This window comes from Macaca thibetana, chromosome 11 (genome assembly GCF_024542745.1).
Source record: "Macaca thibetana thibetana isolate TM-01 chromosome 11, ASM2454274v1, whole genome shotgun sequence".
NCBI classification, from domain to species: domain Eukaryota; kingdom Metazoa; phylum Chordata; class Mammalia; order Primates; family Cercopithecidae; genus Macaca; species Macaca thibetana.
The window spans coordinates 47,405,850-47,422,204 of NC_065588.1; the positions used below are offsets into that span (position 1 = coordinate 47,405,850).

General features: G+C 46.5%; 2 protein-coding genes across 7 annotated transcripts in view; one reads left to right on the top strand and one right to left on the bottom strand.

Annotated features, from left to right (window-relative positions):
• SLC11A2 (solute carrier family 11 member 2) overlaps positions 1 to 9,602 on the bottom strand; it is a 51,664-nt gene extending 42,062 nt beyond the window's left edge. For 2 of the 6 annotated variants that reach the window (XM_050748731.1, XM_050748727.1), the window contains exon 1: positions 4,875 to 4,984. Coding sequence is in view for 2 of the 6 variants with exons in the window: in XM_050748725.1 (XP_050604682.1) it covers positions 6,716 to 6,764 (49 nt within the window). In the remaining 4 variants the exon portion in view is untranslated. Of the gene's footprint in view, positions 1 to 2,922; positions 4,462 to 4,869; positions 4,985 to 6,715 lie in introns of those variants that run through there. The other 4 variants (XM_050748725.1, XM_050748726.1, XM_050748728.1 and 1 more) reach the window with 4 other exon arrangements.
• The window catches only part of DAZAP2 (DAZ associated protein 2), a 426,196-nt gene that overhangs the window by 194,405 nt on the left and 215,436 nt on the right, over positions 1 to 16,355 (top strand). The window lies entirely within an intron of this gene.

The following is a 16,355-nucleotide window of genomic DNA, read 5'->3' on the forward strand; positions in this document are numbered from 1 at the left end:
CCCGCCTGGCCAACATGGTGAAACCCCATCTCTACTAAAAATACAACAATTAGCCAGATAGTAGCGGCACGCGCCTGTAATCCCAGCTACTTGAGAGGCTGAGGCAGGAGAATCGCTTGAGCCTGGGAAGCGGAGGTTGCGGTGAGCTGAGATCATGCCACTGCACTCCAGTCTGGGTGACATAGTGAGACTCTGTCTCAAAAAAAAAAAGACAACCACAACTTCAACTCAACACCAAATTTGCTGTTTCTCATCTGAGCTGGACTTCTAAGTCTGTTTTGTAGCTGAATGAAAAACGTGACATTGAGACCATCTTAAGATAAAGAAAAAAGAAAAAGAGAAAGTGGAGAAAATGTTAGGAAGGAAGAAGAGGAGTGGGGAGGAAGATGTAGGGAGGAATAGTACAGTTGATAATGAAACCAGCTGCCTGGGTGTCAAAAACGATAACAGTTGGGAGAAATGTGGCCAGGCTGTCAAGGAGTACTTATCTTTTCAACAAAAATATCACACATCAACCAGAGACATCAGAATTGGAAGGGGCTGGTACCCATTAAATACAACTCTTCACTCTCTCCCATCAGTGCTGTTGAGGTTTAACCAGCTTCCAAATCTCCCTGAATGCTCACAAGTCAGGGTCACTAAAGTCTTACTTCCAGTGACTATAGCTTTGTGTTTGTTCTTCCCAGCTCTCACAGGGTGAGCTTCCTCTGAACTTCCTCCTAACCAGAAGTTTACAGCAGTGCGTTTCCTTTTGGGGGACAAACCTGGCCTCCTGATCTGACACCTCTATCGTGGAACAAAATGCCAAGCTCTGTGGACAATTTCAAAGACCCCTTTCTACTTGAATAAGAAAATTCCCTATTAGACTGGCCATGGTGGCTCACACCTGTAATCCCTTAGCACTTTGGGAAGCTGAGGCGGGAGGATTGCGTGAGCCCAGAAGTTTGAGACCAGCCTGGGCAACAGAGTGAGAAACCCAGTCTCTATTAAAAAAAAAAATTACTTTTTTCAAAAAAAGAAAATCCCCTATTAAACCAGACTATACCTACTTCTTGCCTCAGAAAATATGTTTTGCCTTCACACTTAAGTAGCTTTTCTCTGACATATATGAAGAATTTTCATTAGATTACATTCAACCCATTTTTCCTAATGATGGATATTGGCTCCCAAATGATGCAGATTGACCTTAACAACTTTAAGTAAACATTGTCCTCAAAGTTTCTTTTCCTAAAAGCAAAGAAAAATTAAGACAACATATACTACCAGATTCTCCAGCCTTTAACAAGCCTCCTTTTGCTCTTTGAAACCTGGTAAAGTTTTAATAATTAACTTGTAGCTTTCTTCTTTCATTTCCTAGGAGTTTTAACAGCTATCAGCTTAGTACAGATGAGACCAAAACAAACACAAACCTCATACAAAATGACTTACCGGCAATAGGCACCAGAACAAGACTAAAAACCCTAATTTGTTCCTTATGCCAAAAAATATAAATTACTTTAACTTGAAATTAGAAGTGGAAGAGAAGTTAGGCAATAAATATATTTTGGTCATTCCTGGCCAATTGTTTTATATTCCATTATGATTTCATTACAATATACTTTATTATATACATGTCATTTTATTGTATCTAGAATATTCCTGATGATGCCTGGAAGGCTCTTCTTTGTGTCTCAAGGGGCCAATTAATGTAAATTGCTCATTAAATGTTTGTTAAATTATAAAAAGAATAAATGGCAAGGCTGGGCAACAGTGGCTCATGGCTGTAATCCCAGCACTTTGGGAGGCCAAGGCAGGACTGCTTGAGCCTAGGAGTTCAAGACCAGCCTGGGCAATATAGTGAGAACTCAACTCTACAAAAAAATTAACAATTAGCTAAGCGTGGTGGCGCAAGCCTGTAGTCCCAGCAACTCAGGAGGCTCTAGTGGGAGGATCGCTTAAGCCTGGGACGTGGAGGTTGCAGTGAACCAATATTGCACCACTGTACTCCAGCCTGGCAAGAGAGCAACACCCTGTCTCCAAAAAATAAAAATAAAGAATAAATGGCAGCCAGTAAGTGAGACACGGTCTGCATCTTCTAATCCATTACATTCCGCTCATTCAAATGCCCCTACCTTTTTTCCCAGAATGTTTTACTCAAACTACAGAGCCTCATAGAGATGATAATAATGACAATATTAGGGCAGTAGACTTCCCTTTCTGCCTCAAACACACTCAGTTCTTTAAAGGTGTCACTCCCATGCCTCTTCGGCAAAAACAGATTTCAAAGACATTGTCCTTCACTCTCACCAGGCCAACTTCCAACTTTAAATCCTAAAGAAGTATTAAACTGGTTGGGCACTGTGGCTGGCACTCATGGGCTCAAGACAGCCTGGGAAACCTAGTGAGACTCCATCTTCACAAAAAAATTTTTTTAATTAGTCAGGGGTGGTGGCATGCACCTGTACTCCCAGCTACTAGGGAGGCTGTGGCAGGAGGATCACTTGAGCCTGGAAGGTCAACCCTGCAGTGAGCTATGATCATGCCACTGTACTCCAGCCTGGGTTACAGAGCCAGACCTTGTCTTGGGGAAAGAAAAAAAGTCTTGAACTCTCTTATTCCCAAACTAAACAACTAAACTTATATCATCTGCACTTCAACTAAATTTGGCCAGCATACTGCTGCAGTAAGCAATTTTTTTTTCATAAAGTTTCTCATTTTCTGACTAGTTCCTAATAATGCTATGTGTATGAATAGCAGCTTCCTTGAAGGTAAGAATTAGAAGACAAAGCAGTCTTCCACTGGAGTATCCCAGATAGCATCACGAGAATATGAGAGGGCTTTTTAAGGTCATAGGAAGGACAGAAATCTGTCAGCAGACATTTGTATGTATGTGCATGGTGAGGAGGCAGAGAATAAAGATGTCTTTGATTCAACAACACTCACCCAAATACTTAGCACTGAAAGTCAAACAAGAAAGATCCGGCAGGGTCCAGTGGCTCACGCCATCCCAGCACTTTGGGAGGCCGACGCAGGTGGATCACTTGAGGTCAGGAGTTCCAGACCAGCCTGGCCAACATGGTGAAACCCCGTCTCTACTAAAAATACCAAAAAAAAAAAAAAAAAAAAAAAATTAGCCGGGCATCAGGAGGCTAAGGCAGGAGAATCGCTTGAACCCAGGAGGCAGAGGTTGCAGTGAGCCGAGATCGCGCCATTGCATTCCAGCCTGGGCAACAAGAGCGAAACTCTGTATCAAAAGATCCTACTTTGTAGATATAATTCTCTAACTTTCACTGAATCATAACGGAACCAAAGCTGCTTACTAGCTTTGTAGAGTAATCCAAGGGACCACTGCTGATTTCCTAACAGTAGAGTAAGATTAGATTCATAAGAAGTTTCCCCATTCCTTAACAAGAAGTGCTGCCAGGCTACCCAGAAATTCCCCTCCCGAGTCCCACTGCTGCCGTTCCGGAAACATGAGAAACCAAGTATGCTGCAATCATGGACTTTTTAGTACTGGCTCCAAAATAAACTGCGTGGGCCAAGCAAGACTGTCAATGAACTATTGTCCAATGAAAAAATAAACAACCGAAGGTCTCAGGTTTCATTTACCTAACACAGGTATCACCATAAATGACCTAGTATAATGACAGTTTCCAACCGTATTTAATAAAACAAACACGCAGCAGAAATCCTTTAGTCACTTGTAACTACACTATACCCTCAGATCAAAGTTAATCATGTCAATGGAAAGTATAGGCCGGCGGGTTCCCTGGTGATAGGTCATGATACTCTGAGCAAAGAGTAAGTAATAAGGTTAGAATTCTTTAGAAGTGTTGAGGGGAAAGAAGGTAACAATAACAAAAACTCCACGTCAGGAACTGTTCTAAGTACTTTGTTGTTTATTAACTAATTTCATACCAACAATCCTCTAAGATTGATATTATCAATCCCCATTTTAAGTACGTGGAACAAAAGAACAAAGAGGCAAACAACTTGTTCAAAGATTTACAAAGCCAAGAAATTATGCGAACTGGTGAGGCTTCGGGTTCCAGAAGTCAATGTATACATAGCTTCTCCAGTTTTCACCAACAGTGACTAAAATTGGGGCCAGTGAGTTTTTAGAAGCCTATCTCTCCTTGCAAACTCTCCTTCCAGATAATTTTTGCTTTTGCAAGAGATGTCACATTTAAGCGGTAGCTTTAAAAGTGGGGACACATGAAACCAACGGCTGGGAGAGCCATCCAGCCCACTTACATATGTGCAATATTCCCCTGCAGAAAAACCCTGCTCATTGGAGCCTGGAATCCAGAGGGTCCCTGAGAGCTGCACAAACAGCCTTAAAACCAATCTACCCACAACCACGGAGCCGCCTATGCAGGCTATTCACACAGAAGGCGCTCCCTGGAAGTCGGTTAGGCTATAATGAGTCTTTTGTTGAAGCGGGGCGGCGGGAGGCCCCGGAAAGCAGCCCGGCCCCCTGCGGCGCCGACAAGGAGGCCCCGAGAGACCTTGCCCTGTGCCGGTCGGCCTCTTTCACGGCGTCGAAGCTGGTCAGCGCACCCCGACCACGGGCCGGCGCGCCATCCGGTGCAGCTGGGAGTTGGGCCATGTGTCCTAGGCCGCGGCGGGGAAGGGGCGAGACCCCCGCGACCGTCGGCGTTCCCTCCCTGCCCCCATCTTTGGGTCTTCCTCTGAATGTCGCTGCTCCATCAGTCCTGGACTCCGGGCCTGAGGCCCTCCCTGCCCACACCTCCCCTCACAGCCCCGCACGGCGAGCCGGTTTCGCATCCTAGTCCCGGACCTGACCCCCGACACGGGCCCTCGAGCCGCCCCGCGCCCCTCCCTGTCCGCGAGCAGAATCCGTGACCCCTGACCTTGCCTTCCCCTCACCTTACCAGGTCCGCAACCACCTGACACGCCGCCCCCGAGCTGACGGCTCCATATTCCGGGAGCCAGCGCCAAGCTGGCCAACGCCCTCCCCTCCCCGCGATTGGCCGATAGGACAGCAGCCGCACATCCCTATTGGTTGGAGTCCCCGCAGCGGCCGGGACGCGTGGCCCGCCGACTGAGGACCGAGGCTCCGCCCACGCGGAGTCTGGATGGGGCGGCCTCTGGGGCCCCCAGCGGGAGCTGCATGCTGCATAGTTGCTGCTTGCTCTGGCCAGAACCACACAGCCCGTGGGCTGGGGAGCTCCCGTCCGCTAGCAGTCTGGGGACAGTTAAGATTCCTGCCCTAGTTCGCCGTGGCGCCACGTTAGGTACTGACAGACAAGCTACGAGGTATAGCTCTATCCTGTAAAGGGTAGCCAGGCCAGGCGCGGAGGCTCACAGTTGTAATGACCAGCACTTTGAGAGACCGAGGCGGGAGGATCACTTGAGTCCAGGAGTTCGAGACCAGCCTGGGCAACAAAGTGAGACTCGGTCTCTACAAAAAATTTTAAAATTAGCCAGGCAAAGGCCGGGCGCGGTGACTCACGCCTGTACTCCCGGCACTTTGGGAGGCCGAGGCGGGCGGATCACCTGAGGTCGGGAGTTTGAGACCAGCCTGACCAACATGAAAAAACCCCGTCTCTACTAAAAATACAAAATTAGCGGGGCGTGGTGGCTCATGCCAGTAATCCCAGCTACTCGGGAGACTGAGGCGGAGAATCGCTTGAACCCGGGAGGCGGAGGTGCGGTGAGCCGAGATGGCGCCGTTACACTCCAGCGTCGGAAACAAGAGCGAAAACTCCGTCTCAAAAAAAGAAAAAAAAATTAGCCAGGCATCATGGCGCCCGCCTGTGGTCCCACCTGCTCGGGAGGCTGAGGTGGGAGGATCACTTGGGCCTGTGAGGGGGAGGCTGTGGTGAGACAAGGTCGTGCCACTGCACTCCAGCCTGGGTGACAGCAAAACCCTGTCTCAAAAAGAAAGTATAGCCACCTGACAGGAACATTTCCTCGCGCCCCAAGAGCCACATCATAGTATCTGCTGCCCCACCAAGAGCACCCCACACCTGGGAGGAACCGCGACACATCAGCTAGTGCAGCCAGTTCCACCGCCTCCGGTGTCCTCCCAAGCCTCCGCAGCGAATTGTTTTCCTCCTTCTCGCCCAGTTGCCTCGATTCTCCCCAGACTTTATCCTACCTACCAAAGCAATCCCACTCTATCCCCAGTTTCAGCCTCACGCCTTCTTTTGTTCTGAAGATGACTGCCAGACTGGTGAAGAGGGAATAAATGGCCTAACAAATCACCGTAATTTTCTACAATGTCGTTTACAGCCACCAAAAACATTAGATTATCCCGCCACCCTCACTCCCCGACCCCCCGCACTGCTTACAGCATTAAAGGTAACGGAGCTTCTTTATTCACGTAAAAACGGCTAGGAGAAAATTTCATTAGTAAGAAAGTCTGAGAAATGAGGAAAGGAGTGTGAACGGCCAAGAGAAAAATTCAAATAAAGTGCAACGTAAAAACAAACTCGGGGACTAAAAAAAAAAGGCGGGGAGGGGCTTGCCTTCCTGGAGCAGGTTGTTTTTCATACAGAATTTCTCCTGGAGAAAAAAGAAAATACACAAATTAGTTCTGAGATTCTCGCTACAGTACATCTTTGGAGTTTCAGAAAGGTTTGATGAAGTTCCTCCAAACCAGAACCTTTCCTTTGGGAACTTCTATTATAACTAGAAAATAAAATTGCTAGAGCTGTACTTGTCACCCTTTCAGGTCTGCTCAGCTGGGCAGCTTCCCTGGGCTACTTACTTAGCTCACAGTGTGGCGCTGCCTCCGTCTTAAGCTGCTTCTTCCTCATGGTGCAGAACTAGTTTGACTTTCCCAATGCCAGCTCCTGCCTCTATATATGAAGACAAGTGCGCCTCCCTCAGTTAGATAAGGGCACTTTTGGGTGCTCTAAGCAACACAGCTTTCTAAAGACTGGCAAGGACTTTCAAGAGGCAAACCACGCCCTCCAAAGCCTAATCAGATTTCATCTTTGACCTGTCGTGAAAAGAGAAGCATTATATATCTGCCACTCCTAGATATTAATTAATAATGTATTGAGTTCAAAAACTTTTATTCTAAGATTTCATCTCTGTACCATTTGGCAAGAGCAAGAGCAGGTGGCAAACCTGTGAGTGCCAGTGGTTGAAAGGGGTGGAGTAAGATAAATTGCTTCCCTTCTCTGCTCCTCTTGGAGTGAAGCTGGTTCAGGCTCCACAGGTGCACTAGGACTCTGCTCCTCTGAGACGTGAGGTGAAACCATTAACCCCAAGCCTGACAGTCCACTTGTATTTTCCGCATAGGTACGTGCAGCACTGATGCAATTATGAGGAGTCTCAGAGCGTGGGTGGAAATGCTGCCTGCTCTTTTATCCCTAGGGATCTAAAGGACCCGCTGGCTTCAGCCTGGTCAATCAGTGATCCACGGGCAGACATCAGAGCCACGCAAACTCCGGACTTGGTGCCTGATGAAAAAGAAAAAGAAAGGAAAAAAACCCAGAGACTAAAAAGAGAAGTCCAGGGCAAGCCTAGAATTTCTCAATCTGGGAGGAGGGGAGCTGAAAGAATGGGGAAATTTTGCCTCAGGGAAATAACTTAGATAACAAGCCGCAAAAGAGAAGCATTGGGATGGGGTAAAAAGCAAGAGAGAAGAAAACAGTTGCTGCTTTCAGGTAGCAGGCAGTTTTCTAGTAGCTTTCAAGAAAATCTGCTTAGTACCATAAAAACATAATAGCTTAGAATGGAAAAGAAAGAAAAGCAGTAATCGATTCAAATAAGTCAAGGCAGGCTTCCAGCAAGTGGTTCTGGTTCTTACCTAGAACAACCATTGAATCTGGAGAAAGAATTATGGATCTTCTGCCCCGGGACCCAGATGAAAGGTCTCTTTGCTTCAGGGCTCTCTTAATCATGAAAGTCAAATAACTACAACTTGGCCTGTCTCCTGTCTTTGTTCTACATCAGGTAAATTCCCCAAGGCAAAGCTGTCTCTGCAGATTGGGCTGGGGGCCAATTTGTTCCACTTGAGGGGAAAATAGAAGCACCTGTAAGATCACCCAGGAACTAAAGTCTCAGAAGGAAAAGGCCTATTTGAGTTTAGGAATTCTTACCCTAGGCAACATAGGGAGATCCCATCTCTACGAAAAATTTAAAAATTAGCTGGGTGTAGTGGAATGTGCTTGTGGAACATCCTAGCTTCTTGGGAGGCTGAGGTGGGAGGATCACTTGAGTCCAGGAGGTCAAGACTGCAGTGCGTCATGATCATGCCAGAGCACTCCAGCCTCTGCGACAGAGCAAGACCCTGTCTCAAAAATCTGTGTTATGAGTGTCAGGTTTAGACTATGCCAAAGGTCATGTTGAGGTCCGGAGGTAGTGGATGGATGAGCAGAAAGAACACTTGGGGGGCCATAGACAGGTGAAATATGATTTTATTCAGCAGCAGCTCTCATCAACAGCTTTCTCACACTGTCTGCCCTGTCGCAGCTGCTTAGTCCGGCTCCCACACACAGTTGCATGCCCCCTGCCTTCAGGGTCAGCAGCTTAACTCTCTCTGGGCACGAGCAAGCTGAGCTGTGTCCTGGCTCCCCTCTGTTCGTCTGCAAAAAACACACTCCATTTTTGCCTTCCTCGTCCCCAATTTATACTTGAGTAACTGACAACATTAATTGAATTTTTATTGTGTACAAAACACTATATTTAACACTTCACAAGCATTAATCCTCATAGTAGGCTGGCACAAAAATTCATGCCTGTAATCCCAGCACTTTGGGAGGCCGAGGCAGGCAGATCACTTGAGGCCAGGAGTTTGAGAATAGCCTGGGCAACATAGCAAGACTATGTCTCTACCAAAAAAAACAATCCTCATAATAAACTAATGGGGCAGGAACTATTATTTATTATTATTCTCATTTTGCAAATTAGGAATCTGAGACTTAGAGTATAATTTGTCTAAGGACACAGCTAGTTAGTGGCAAAGCCAGGCTTTGAACACAAATCTGTTAGACCCACGAGCCGAGACTCAACCACCACACCGTATCACCTCCATCTTGTACACCTTAAACAATTTCCTTCCATTCAAAAATTGAGACAAGAACAACATAAGGTAGTCACAGAACAGAAAACTCCAGAAGTTCAAGACTGCCGTGAACTGTGATCATGCTAATGCACTCCAACTTGGGAAACAGAGCAAGACCCTGTCTCTAAAAAAAAACAACTAAAAAGAAAACCTGTGGATTGTGGCCAGGCACAATGGTTTATGCCTATAATCCCAGCACTTTGGGAGGCCAAGGCGGGCAGATCACTGGAGCTCAGGAGTTCGGGACCAGCCTGGCCAACATGGTGAAACCTTGTTTCTACTAAAAATACAAAAGTTAGCTGCGTGTGGTGGGGGCTGCCAGTAGTCCCAGCTACTTGGGAGGCTGAGGCAGGAGAATCGCTAGAATATAGGAGGCAAAGGTTGCAGTGAGCTGAGATGGCGCCACTTCATTCCAGCAAAAAACAAACAAAACAAACAAACAAACAAAACAAACTGTAGGTTGCAACTAGTATATTTTTTCTTTTCTTTTCTTTTTTTTATTCTTGAGTTGGACACAGCAAGAAAACAGATGTATATTTATTTTTTGTAGAGACAGGGTCTCCCTATATTGACCAGGCTAGTCTCAAACTTTAGGACTCAAGGGAACCACCTGCCTTGGCCTTCTAAAGTGCTGAAATAAAACAGAATTTTTTTTTCTTTTCCCGAGACACAGTCTTACTCTGCCACCCAGGCTAAAATGCAGTCGCGCAATCTTGGCTCGCTGTAACCTCCACCTCCCAGGTTCAAGCAATTTTCCTGCCTCAGCCTCCCAAGTAGCTGGGATTACAGGCATGTGCCACCACATCCAGCTAATTTTTGTATTATTAGTAGAGACAGGAGTTTCACCATGTTGGCCAGGCTGGTCTCGAACTCCTGACCTTGTGATCTGCCTGTCTCAGCCTCCCAAAGTGCTGGGATGACAAGCGTGAGCCACTGCGCCCGGTCAGAATTTTTAAAAAATAGAATAGAAAATATCAGAGAATGTCAAAGGCACTAAGGTAAGTGTTGTTTTGTGCAACTTTAAGAGTGTGTGCCTGTGTGTGTACGTGTGTACTGGGTTACTGTAAAATATATTTCTTGGCTGGACACGGTGGCTCTCACCTATAATCTCAGCACTTTGGGAGGCTAAGACAGAAGGATCACTTGAGCCCAGGAGTTCAAAACCAGCCAGGGTAACACAGTGAGATCCTATCTTTACAAAAAATAAAAAATTAGGCCAGGTGCGGTGGCTCACACCTATAATCCCAGCACTTTGGGAGGCTGAGGTGGGCCGATCTCTTGAGCTCAGGAGTTTGAGACCAAGTGGGCAACATGGCAAGACCTCATCTCTTAAAAAAAATACAAAAATTAGCTGGGAGCGGTGGCACATGCCTATAGTCCCAGCTACTGGGGAGGCTGAGGCAGGATAATCACTTGAGCCCGGGAGGCAGAGTTTGCAATGAGCTGAGATCGCACCACTGCACTCCAGCCTGGGCAACGGGAGTGAAACCCTATCTCAAAAAATAAATAAATAAAAATAAAACTTAGCCAGGCATGGTGGTGCAAGACTGTAATCACAGCTACTCAGAAGGCTGAGGGAGGAAAATCGCTTGAACCCAGGAGGTGAAGGTTGCAATGAGCCAAGATCATGCCACTGCACTCCAGCCTGAGCGACAGAGCAAGACCCATCTCAAAAAAACAAAAAATCAGCCAGGCATGGTAGCCTGCTCCTATAGTCCCAGCTACTCTGGAGGCTGAGGCAGGAGGATCCCTTGAGCCCAGGAGTTCAAGGCTGCAGTGCACTATGATTGTGTACTTCACTCCAGCTTGAGTGATAAGGTGAGACCCCATCTCTTTTTTTTTTTTTTTTTGAGACAGAGTCTCACTTTGTCGCCCACACTGGGGTGCAGTGGCACGATCTCGGCTCACTGCAACCCCCACCTCCCGGGTTCAAGCGATTCTCCTGCCTCAGCCTCCTGAGTAGCTGGGACTACAGTCTTGCACCACCATGCCCAGCTAATTTTTGTATTTAGTAGACATGGGGTTTCACCATATTGGCCAGGCTGGTCTCAAACTCCTGACCTCATGATTCCTCCTCCTCGGCCTCCCAAAGTTCTGGGATTATAGGCGTGAGCCACCACACCCGGCCTGAAACCCCATCTCTTTAAAAAAAAAAAAAAATTAGCCAGGCTCAGTGGCTCACACCTGTAATCCGAGCACTGTGGGAAGCTGAGGCAGGAGGATCCTTTGAGCCTAGGAATTCAAGGTTGCAGTGAGCTATGATTATACCTCTGCACTCCAGCCTGGGTGACAGAGTGAGACTGTGTTTCAAAAAAAAAAAAATTATTAAATAAAAAAAATATATGCCCTACCTCACATAATTGTGTTAAAATTGAGTGATATGTAAATACAAGATTATTTTATAAACTATAAAAATGTTCATAAGTCTTAGGTAAAAAACTGTATATATTATTAAGTAAACAAGTGAAATTCGATGTAGTAGAAAGTATGCAGCTAAATGTGCATTATATGATTTTGTTTTGTTGTGTTTTGTGATTGTCAGTGACAGAAACCCAATTCAAACTGCTTGTGTTCAAGAGGAGCTGAATCATTCACATAAACTGAAAAACCCAACAATACAGCTCACTGTAGGCAGGACTGAAGCTGGGGACCCAGATATCACCAGGCCACTGTCCACCTGTCCCTTTCCTTTTTTTCCCTCCACCCACTCCTCCTCCTCCTCTTCCCCACCCCCTCCTTCTCCTTCTCTCTTTTTTTTTTTTTTTTTTTGTAATAGGGACAGGATCTCATTTTGTTGCCCAGGCTGATCTCAAACTTCTGGCTTCAAGCGATCCTCCTGCCTCAACATCCCAAAATTCTGGGATTACAGGCTAGAGCCACTGTACCAGGCCCTGTTTCTTTCTTTCTATTTCTCACTCTCTAGTCTCTGCTTTAGAATCAGTGTGGTTTTGTTCTCAGGGAGGTTTCCCTGCATGGTAGAACAATGACCACCATCTGCACTGGGCTGACTTGATCCTTTTTCCTATAGTTCCAGCAAAAGTCCCAGGGAAACTTACTTGGGAGGCTGAGGCGGGAGGAACACATGGGCCCAGGAAGCAGAGGTTGAAGTGAGATCGCACCACTGCACTCCAGCCTGGGCAACAGAGCAAGACTGTGTCTCAAAACAAAAACAAAAACAAAACAAAACAAAAAAGATGAGTAGTGTCCTAGCCTAGACTTAAAGAAGTCTTTCCAGACTAACACAGAAAGCTCTGCCTGCTACCTAGCTTGAGTCATGAGCCAGTCCCAAACCAAAAACAGTGGCCATGGGGTGCCTGGGACACAAGCTGATGCTTGGAGGCAGGGTGGGGTCAGCCCTGCTTGAGTCACCTAAACTGAAAAAGAGGTTGGTGGGGGAGTCTTCTCAAGGGGCAGAGTAAGAGATTCAGAATGATTACACTTTTTTTTTTTTGAGACAGTCTCACTCTGTCACCCAGGCTGGAGTGCAGTGCCTCGACCTAGGCTCACTGCAACCTCCACCTCCTAGATTCAAGCAATTCTCCTGCCTCAGCCTCCCAAATAGCTGGGATTACAGGTGCGCGCCATCAAGCCTGGCTAATTTTTGTATTTTCTTTTTTGTTTTTTTTTGTTTGTTTGTTGTTTGTTTTTTGAGACAGAGTTTCACTCTTTTGCCCAGGCTGGACTGCAGTGGCACGATCTCGGCTGACTGCAACCTCCGCCTTCCGGTTTCAAGTGATTCTGCCTCAGCCTTCCAAGTAGCTGGGATTACAGGCGCCCACCACCACGCCCATCTAATTTTTGTATTTTTAGGAGAGATGGGGCTTCACCATGTTTGCCAGGGTGGTCTTGAACTTCTGACCTTGTGATCCGCCCGCCTCGGCCTCCCAAAGTGCTAGGATGACAGATGTGAGCCACCCCGCCCGGCCTATGACTGTACTTCTAATGCTGAATAGGATTAGTCTGGAAAGACTTCTTGGAGTCTAGGACACTACTTATCTTGCTGTTAGTTTCTTCTGTTTAATTTTCTCATATACCAATCAATGCAGTAAGGATATATAACATATATGTTCATTTAATTCAGTTTCATTCACTTAACAAGTGCACTATTTGTAGAGGATCTACTATGTTCCAGGCACTGATTCTGGGCAGTGGGATATAGCAATGATAAAGACATAAAAAGTTCCTATTCTCTGAAAACCTATATTCTGTGGGGCAGACAGATAACAACTAGTCAATAAGTATACATCAATAAGTACAGATCATTAAATTTTATTAAAAAACAAATTTAAAAATCAGGAAATGGAGCAGCAAGAGCTATCTATAGGTGGGAGATCAGGACTATTTCAGAAGAGATGGTTAAAGACCTCACTCAGGCCGGGCGCGGTGGCTCAAGCCTGTAATCCCAGCACTTTGGGAGGCCGAGACGGGCGGATCACGAGGTCAGGAGTTCGAGACCATCCTGGCTAACACGGTGAAACCCCGTCTCTACTAAAAAATACAAAAAACTAGCCGGGCGAGGTGGTGGGCGCCTGTAGTCCCAGCTACTCGGGAGGCTGAGGCAGGAGAATGGCGTAAAAACCCGGGAGGCGGAGCTTGCAGTGAGCTGAGATCCGGCCACTGCACTCCACCCTGGGCGACATAGCGAGACTCTGTCTCAAAAAAAAAAAAAAAAAAAAAAAAAAAAAGACCTCACTCAGTGACTTTTGTTTTTTGTTTGTTTGTTTATCTTATTTTTTGAGATGGAGTCTAGCTCTGTCACCCACACTGGAGGGCAGTGGTGCGATCTTGGCTCACTGCAATCTCTGCCTCCCAGGTTCAAGCGATTCTCCTGCCTCAGCCTCCTGAGTAGCTGGGATTACAGGTGTGGGCCACCACACCTGACAAATTTATATATATATATGTGTGTGTGTATGTGTGTGTGTGTGTATATATATATATATATATATATATTTTTTTTTTTTTTTTTTTGAGACGGAGTCTCACTCTGTCACCCAGGCTGGAGTGCAGTGGCCGGATCTCAGCTCACCGCAAGCTCCGCCTCCCGGGTTTACGCCATTCTCCTGCCTCAGCCTCCCGAGTAGCTGGGACTACAGGCGCCTGCCACCTCGCCCGGCTAAGTTTTTTGTATTTTTAGTAGAGACGGGGTTTCACTGTGTTAGCCAGGATGGTCTCGATCTCCTGACCTCGTGATCCGCCCGTCTCGGCCTCCCAAAGTGCTGGGATTACAGGCTTGAGCCACCGCGCCCGGCCTATTTTTTTTTTTTAGTAGAGATAGAATTTCACCATGTTGGCCAGGCTGGTCTAACGCCTGACCTGGTGATCCGTCCGCCTCAGCCTCCCAAAGTGTTGGGAATACAGGCGTGAGCCACCGTGCCCAGCCACTTTTCGTTTTGTTTTTTGAGACAGAGTCTCACTCTGTTGCCTAGGCTGGAGGGCAGTGGTGCAATCTCAGCTCACTGCAACCTCTGCCTCCTGGGTTCAAGCAATTCTCCTGCCTCAGCCTCCTGAGTAGCTGGGATTACAGGTGCATGCCACCATGCCTGAGTAACTTTTGTATTTTTAGTAGAGATGGGGTTTCACCATGTTGCCCAGGGTGGTCTTGAACTCCTTACCTCAAGTGATCCACCCACCTTGGCCTCCCAAAGTGCTGAGATTACAAGGGTGAGTCACTGCATCCAGCCCATGTACATTTCTTAATGAGTATGTATGAAATATGTTAACCTGGTCGGGCGCGGTGGCTCAAGCCTGTAATCCCAGCACTTTGGGAGGCCGAGATGGGTGGATCACAAGGTCAGGAGATCGAGACCATCCTGGCTAACCCGGTGAAACCCCGTCTCTACTAAAAAATACAAAAAACTAGCCAGGCGAGGTGGCGGGCGCCTGTAGTCCCAGCTACTCGGGAGGCTGAGTCAGGAGAATGGCGTGAACCCGGGAGGCGGAGCTTGCAGTGAGCTGAGATCTGGCCACTGCACTCCAGCCTGGGTGACAGAGCGAGACCCCGTCTCAAAAAAAAAAAAAAAAAAAAAAGAAATATGTTAACCTTTTTTTCTACATTGAAACAATTTTTATGACAGTGATATTGAACCGCAAAATCCCTGAGGCCTTTCTAATATTGATCCAGCTAGGTAAGACATTTATGAGTCTTGTTGAATGTGCAAATGTATTTAAATTGAGAGTGTGGGTGGGAGCAGTAGCTTATGCCTGTAATCCCAGCACTTTGGGAGGCCAAGGCAGGGAATCACCTGAGATCAGGAGTTGGAGACCAGCCTGACCAACAATGGTGAAACCCCATCTCTACTAAAAATACAAAAATTAACTGGGCATGATGGCGAGCCCCTGTAATCCCGGCTTCTAGGGAGGCTGAGGCAGGAGAATCTCTTGAACCTGGGAGGCGGAGGTTGTGATGAGCTGAGATCACGCCATTGCACTCCAACCTGGGAGACAGAGTGAGACTCCATCTCAAAAAATAAAAAATAATAAAAATGAGAGCACTTTGAGGCAAGGGTTTCCTTTCTTTTATAGGAATTGAACACAGAGGAAGTTCAGTACATGGTGCTAGTGGAACAATGGGGGTACCACAGTGAATAGCAATACTGATGAGAGGGCTCCCAGGTGACCCTGCCAAAGTTGGGTGGGGAAAATTTTCCTCAAAGAGTTTCCTTAACTCTGTCCTTTTGCTCTAATTGCTGTGGACGTGCCAGGCAGCACAAAGTGGCTCCTGAGGGTGGTTCCTGCTGATGCTGGGTAAAGGTCCATTTATTGAGAGCTGAGTACTAACACAAAGAAAAACCTCTGATTTCAAGCGTTAGTAAGGCTTATGTTGCTTGGAGGAGAAAAAGCTCGGAGTGGGGCACATGTGTGGAGGATGGAAGAGGAGAGGATGGGAGAAGTCAGAAGAGACCCACCTTCCCTAGTTGATTGATGACAGTTTCCCTGAACTTGGAACCCCTGTAACAAATACATACTAAGCACTGCTCGTCACCCAGTGATGCCTTTATCCTTGAATTGCACTTTGATGTGTTTGATGTTAATTCTTTACTATCTACAGTAGTTCTAGATTGCTCTACCTTTTTTATTATTATATGGTTTGTCCTTTGCTTATCTGCTTTATTAATTTTCAGAGTATAACTTCTTAGACTATATTTGTGAATAATACATTCTAAATTTAGTTCAGTGTCTACCTTAATTGCCCATTGCAAGCAATCACTGATAAAAACTTTTCTGGTTTTTTTTTTTTTTTTTTTTTTTTTTTTTTTGAGACAGAGTCTCACTCTGTCACCCAGGATGGAATACAGTGGCGTGATCTCAGCTAACTGCAGCCTCCCGGGTTCAA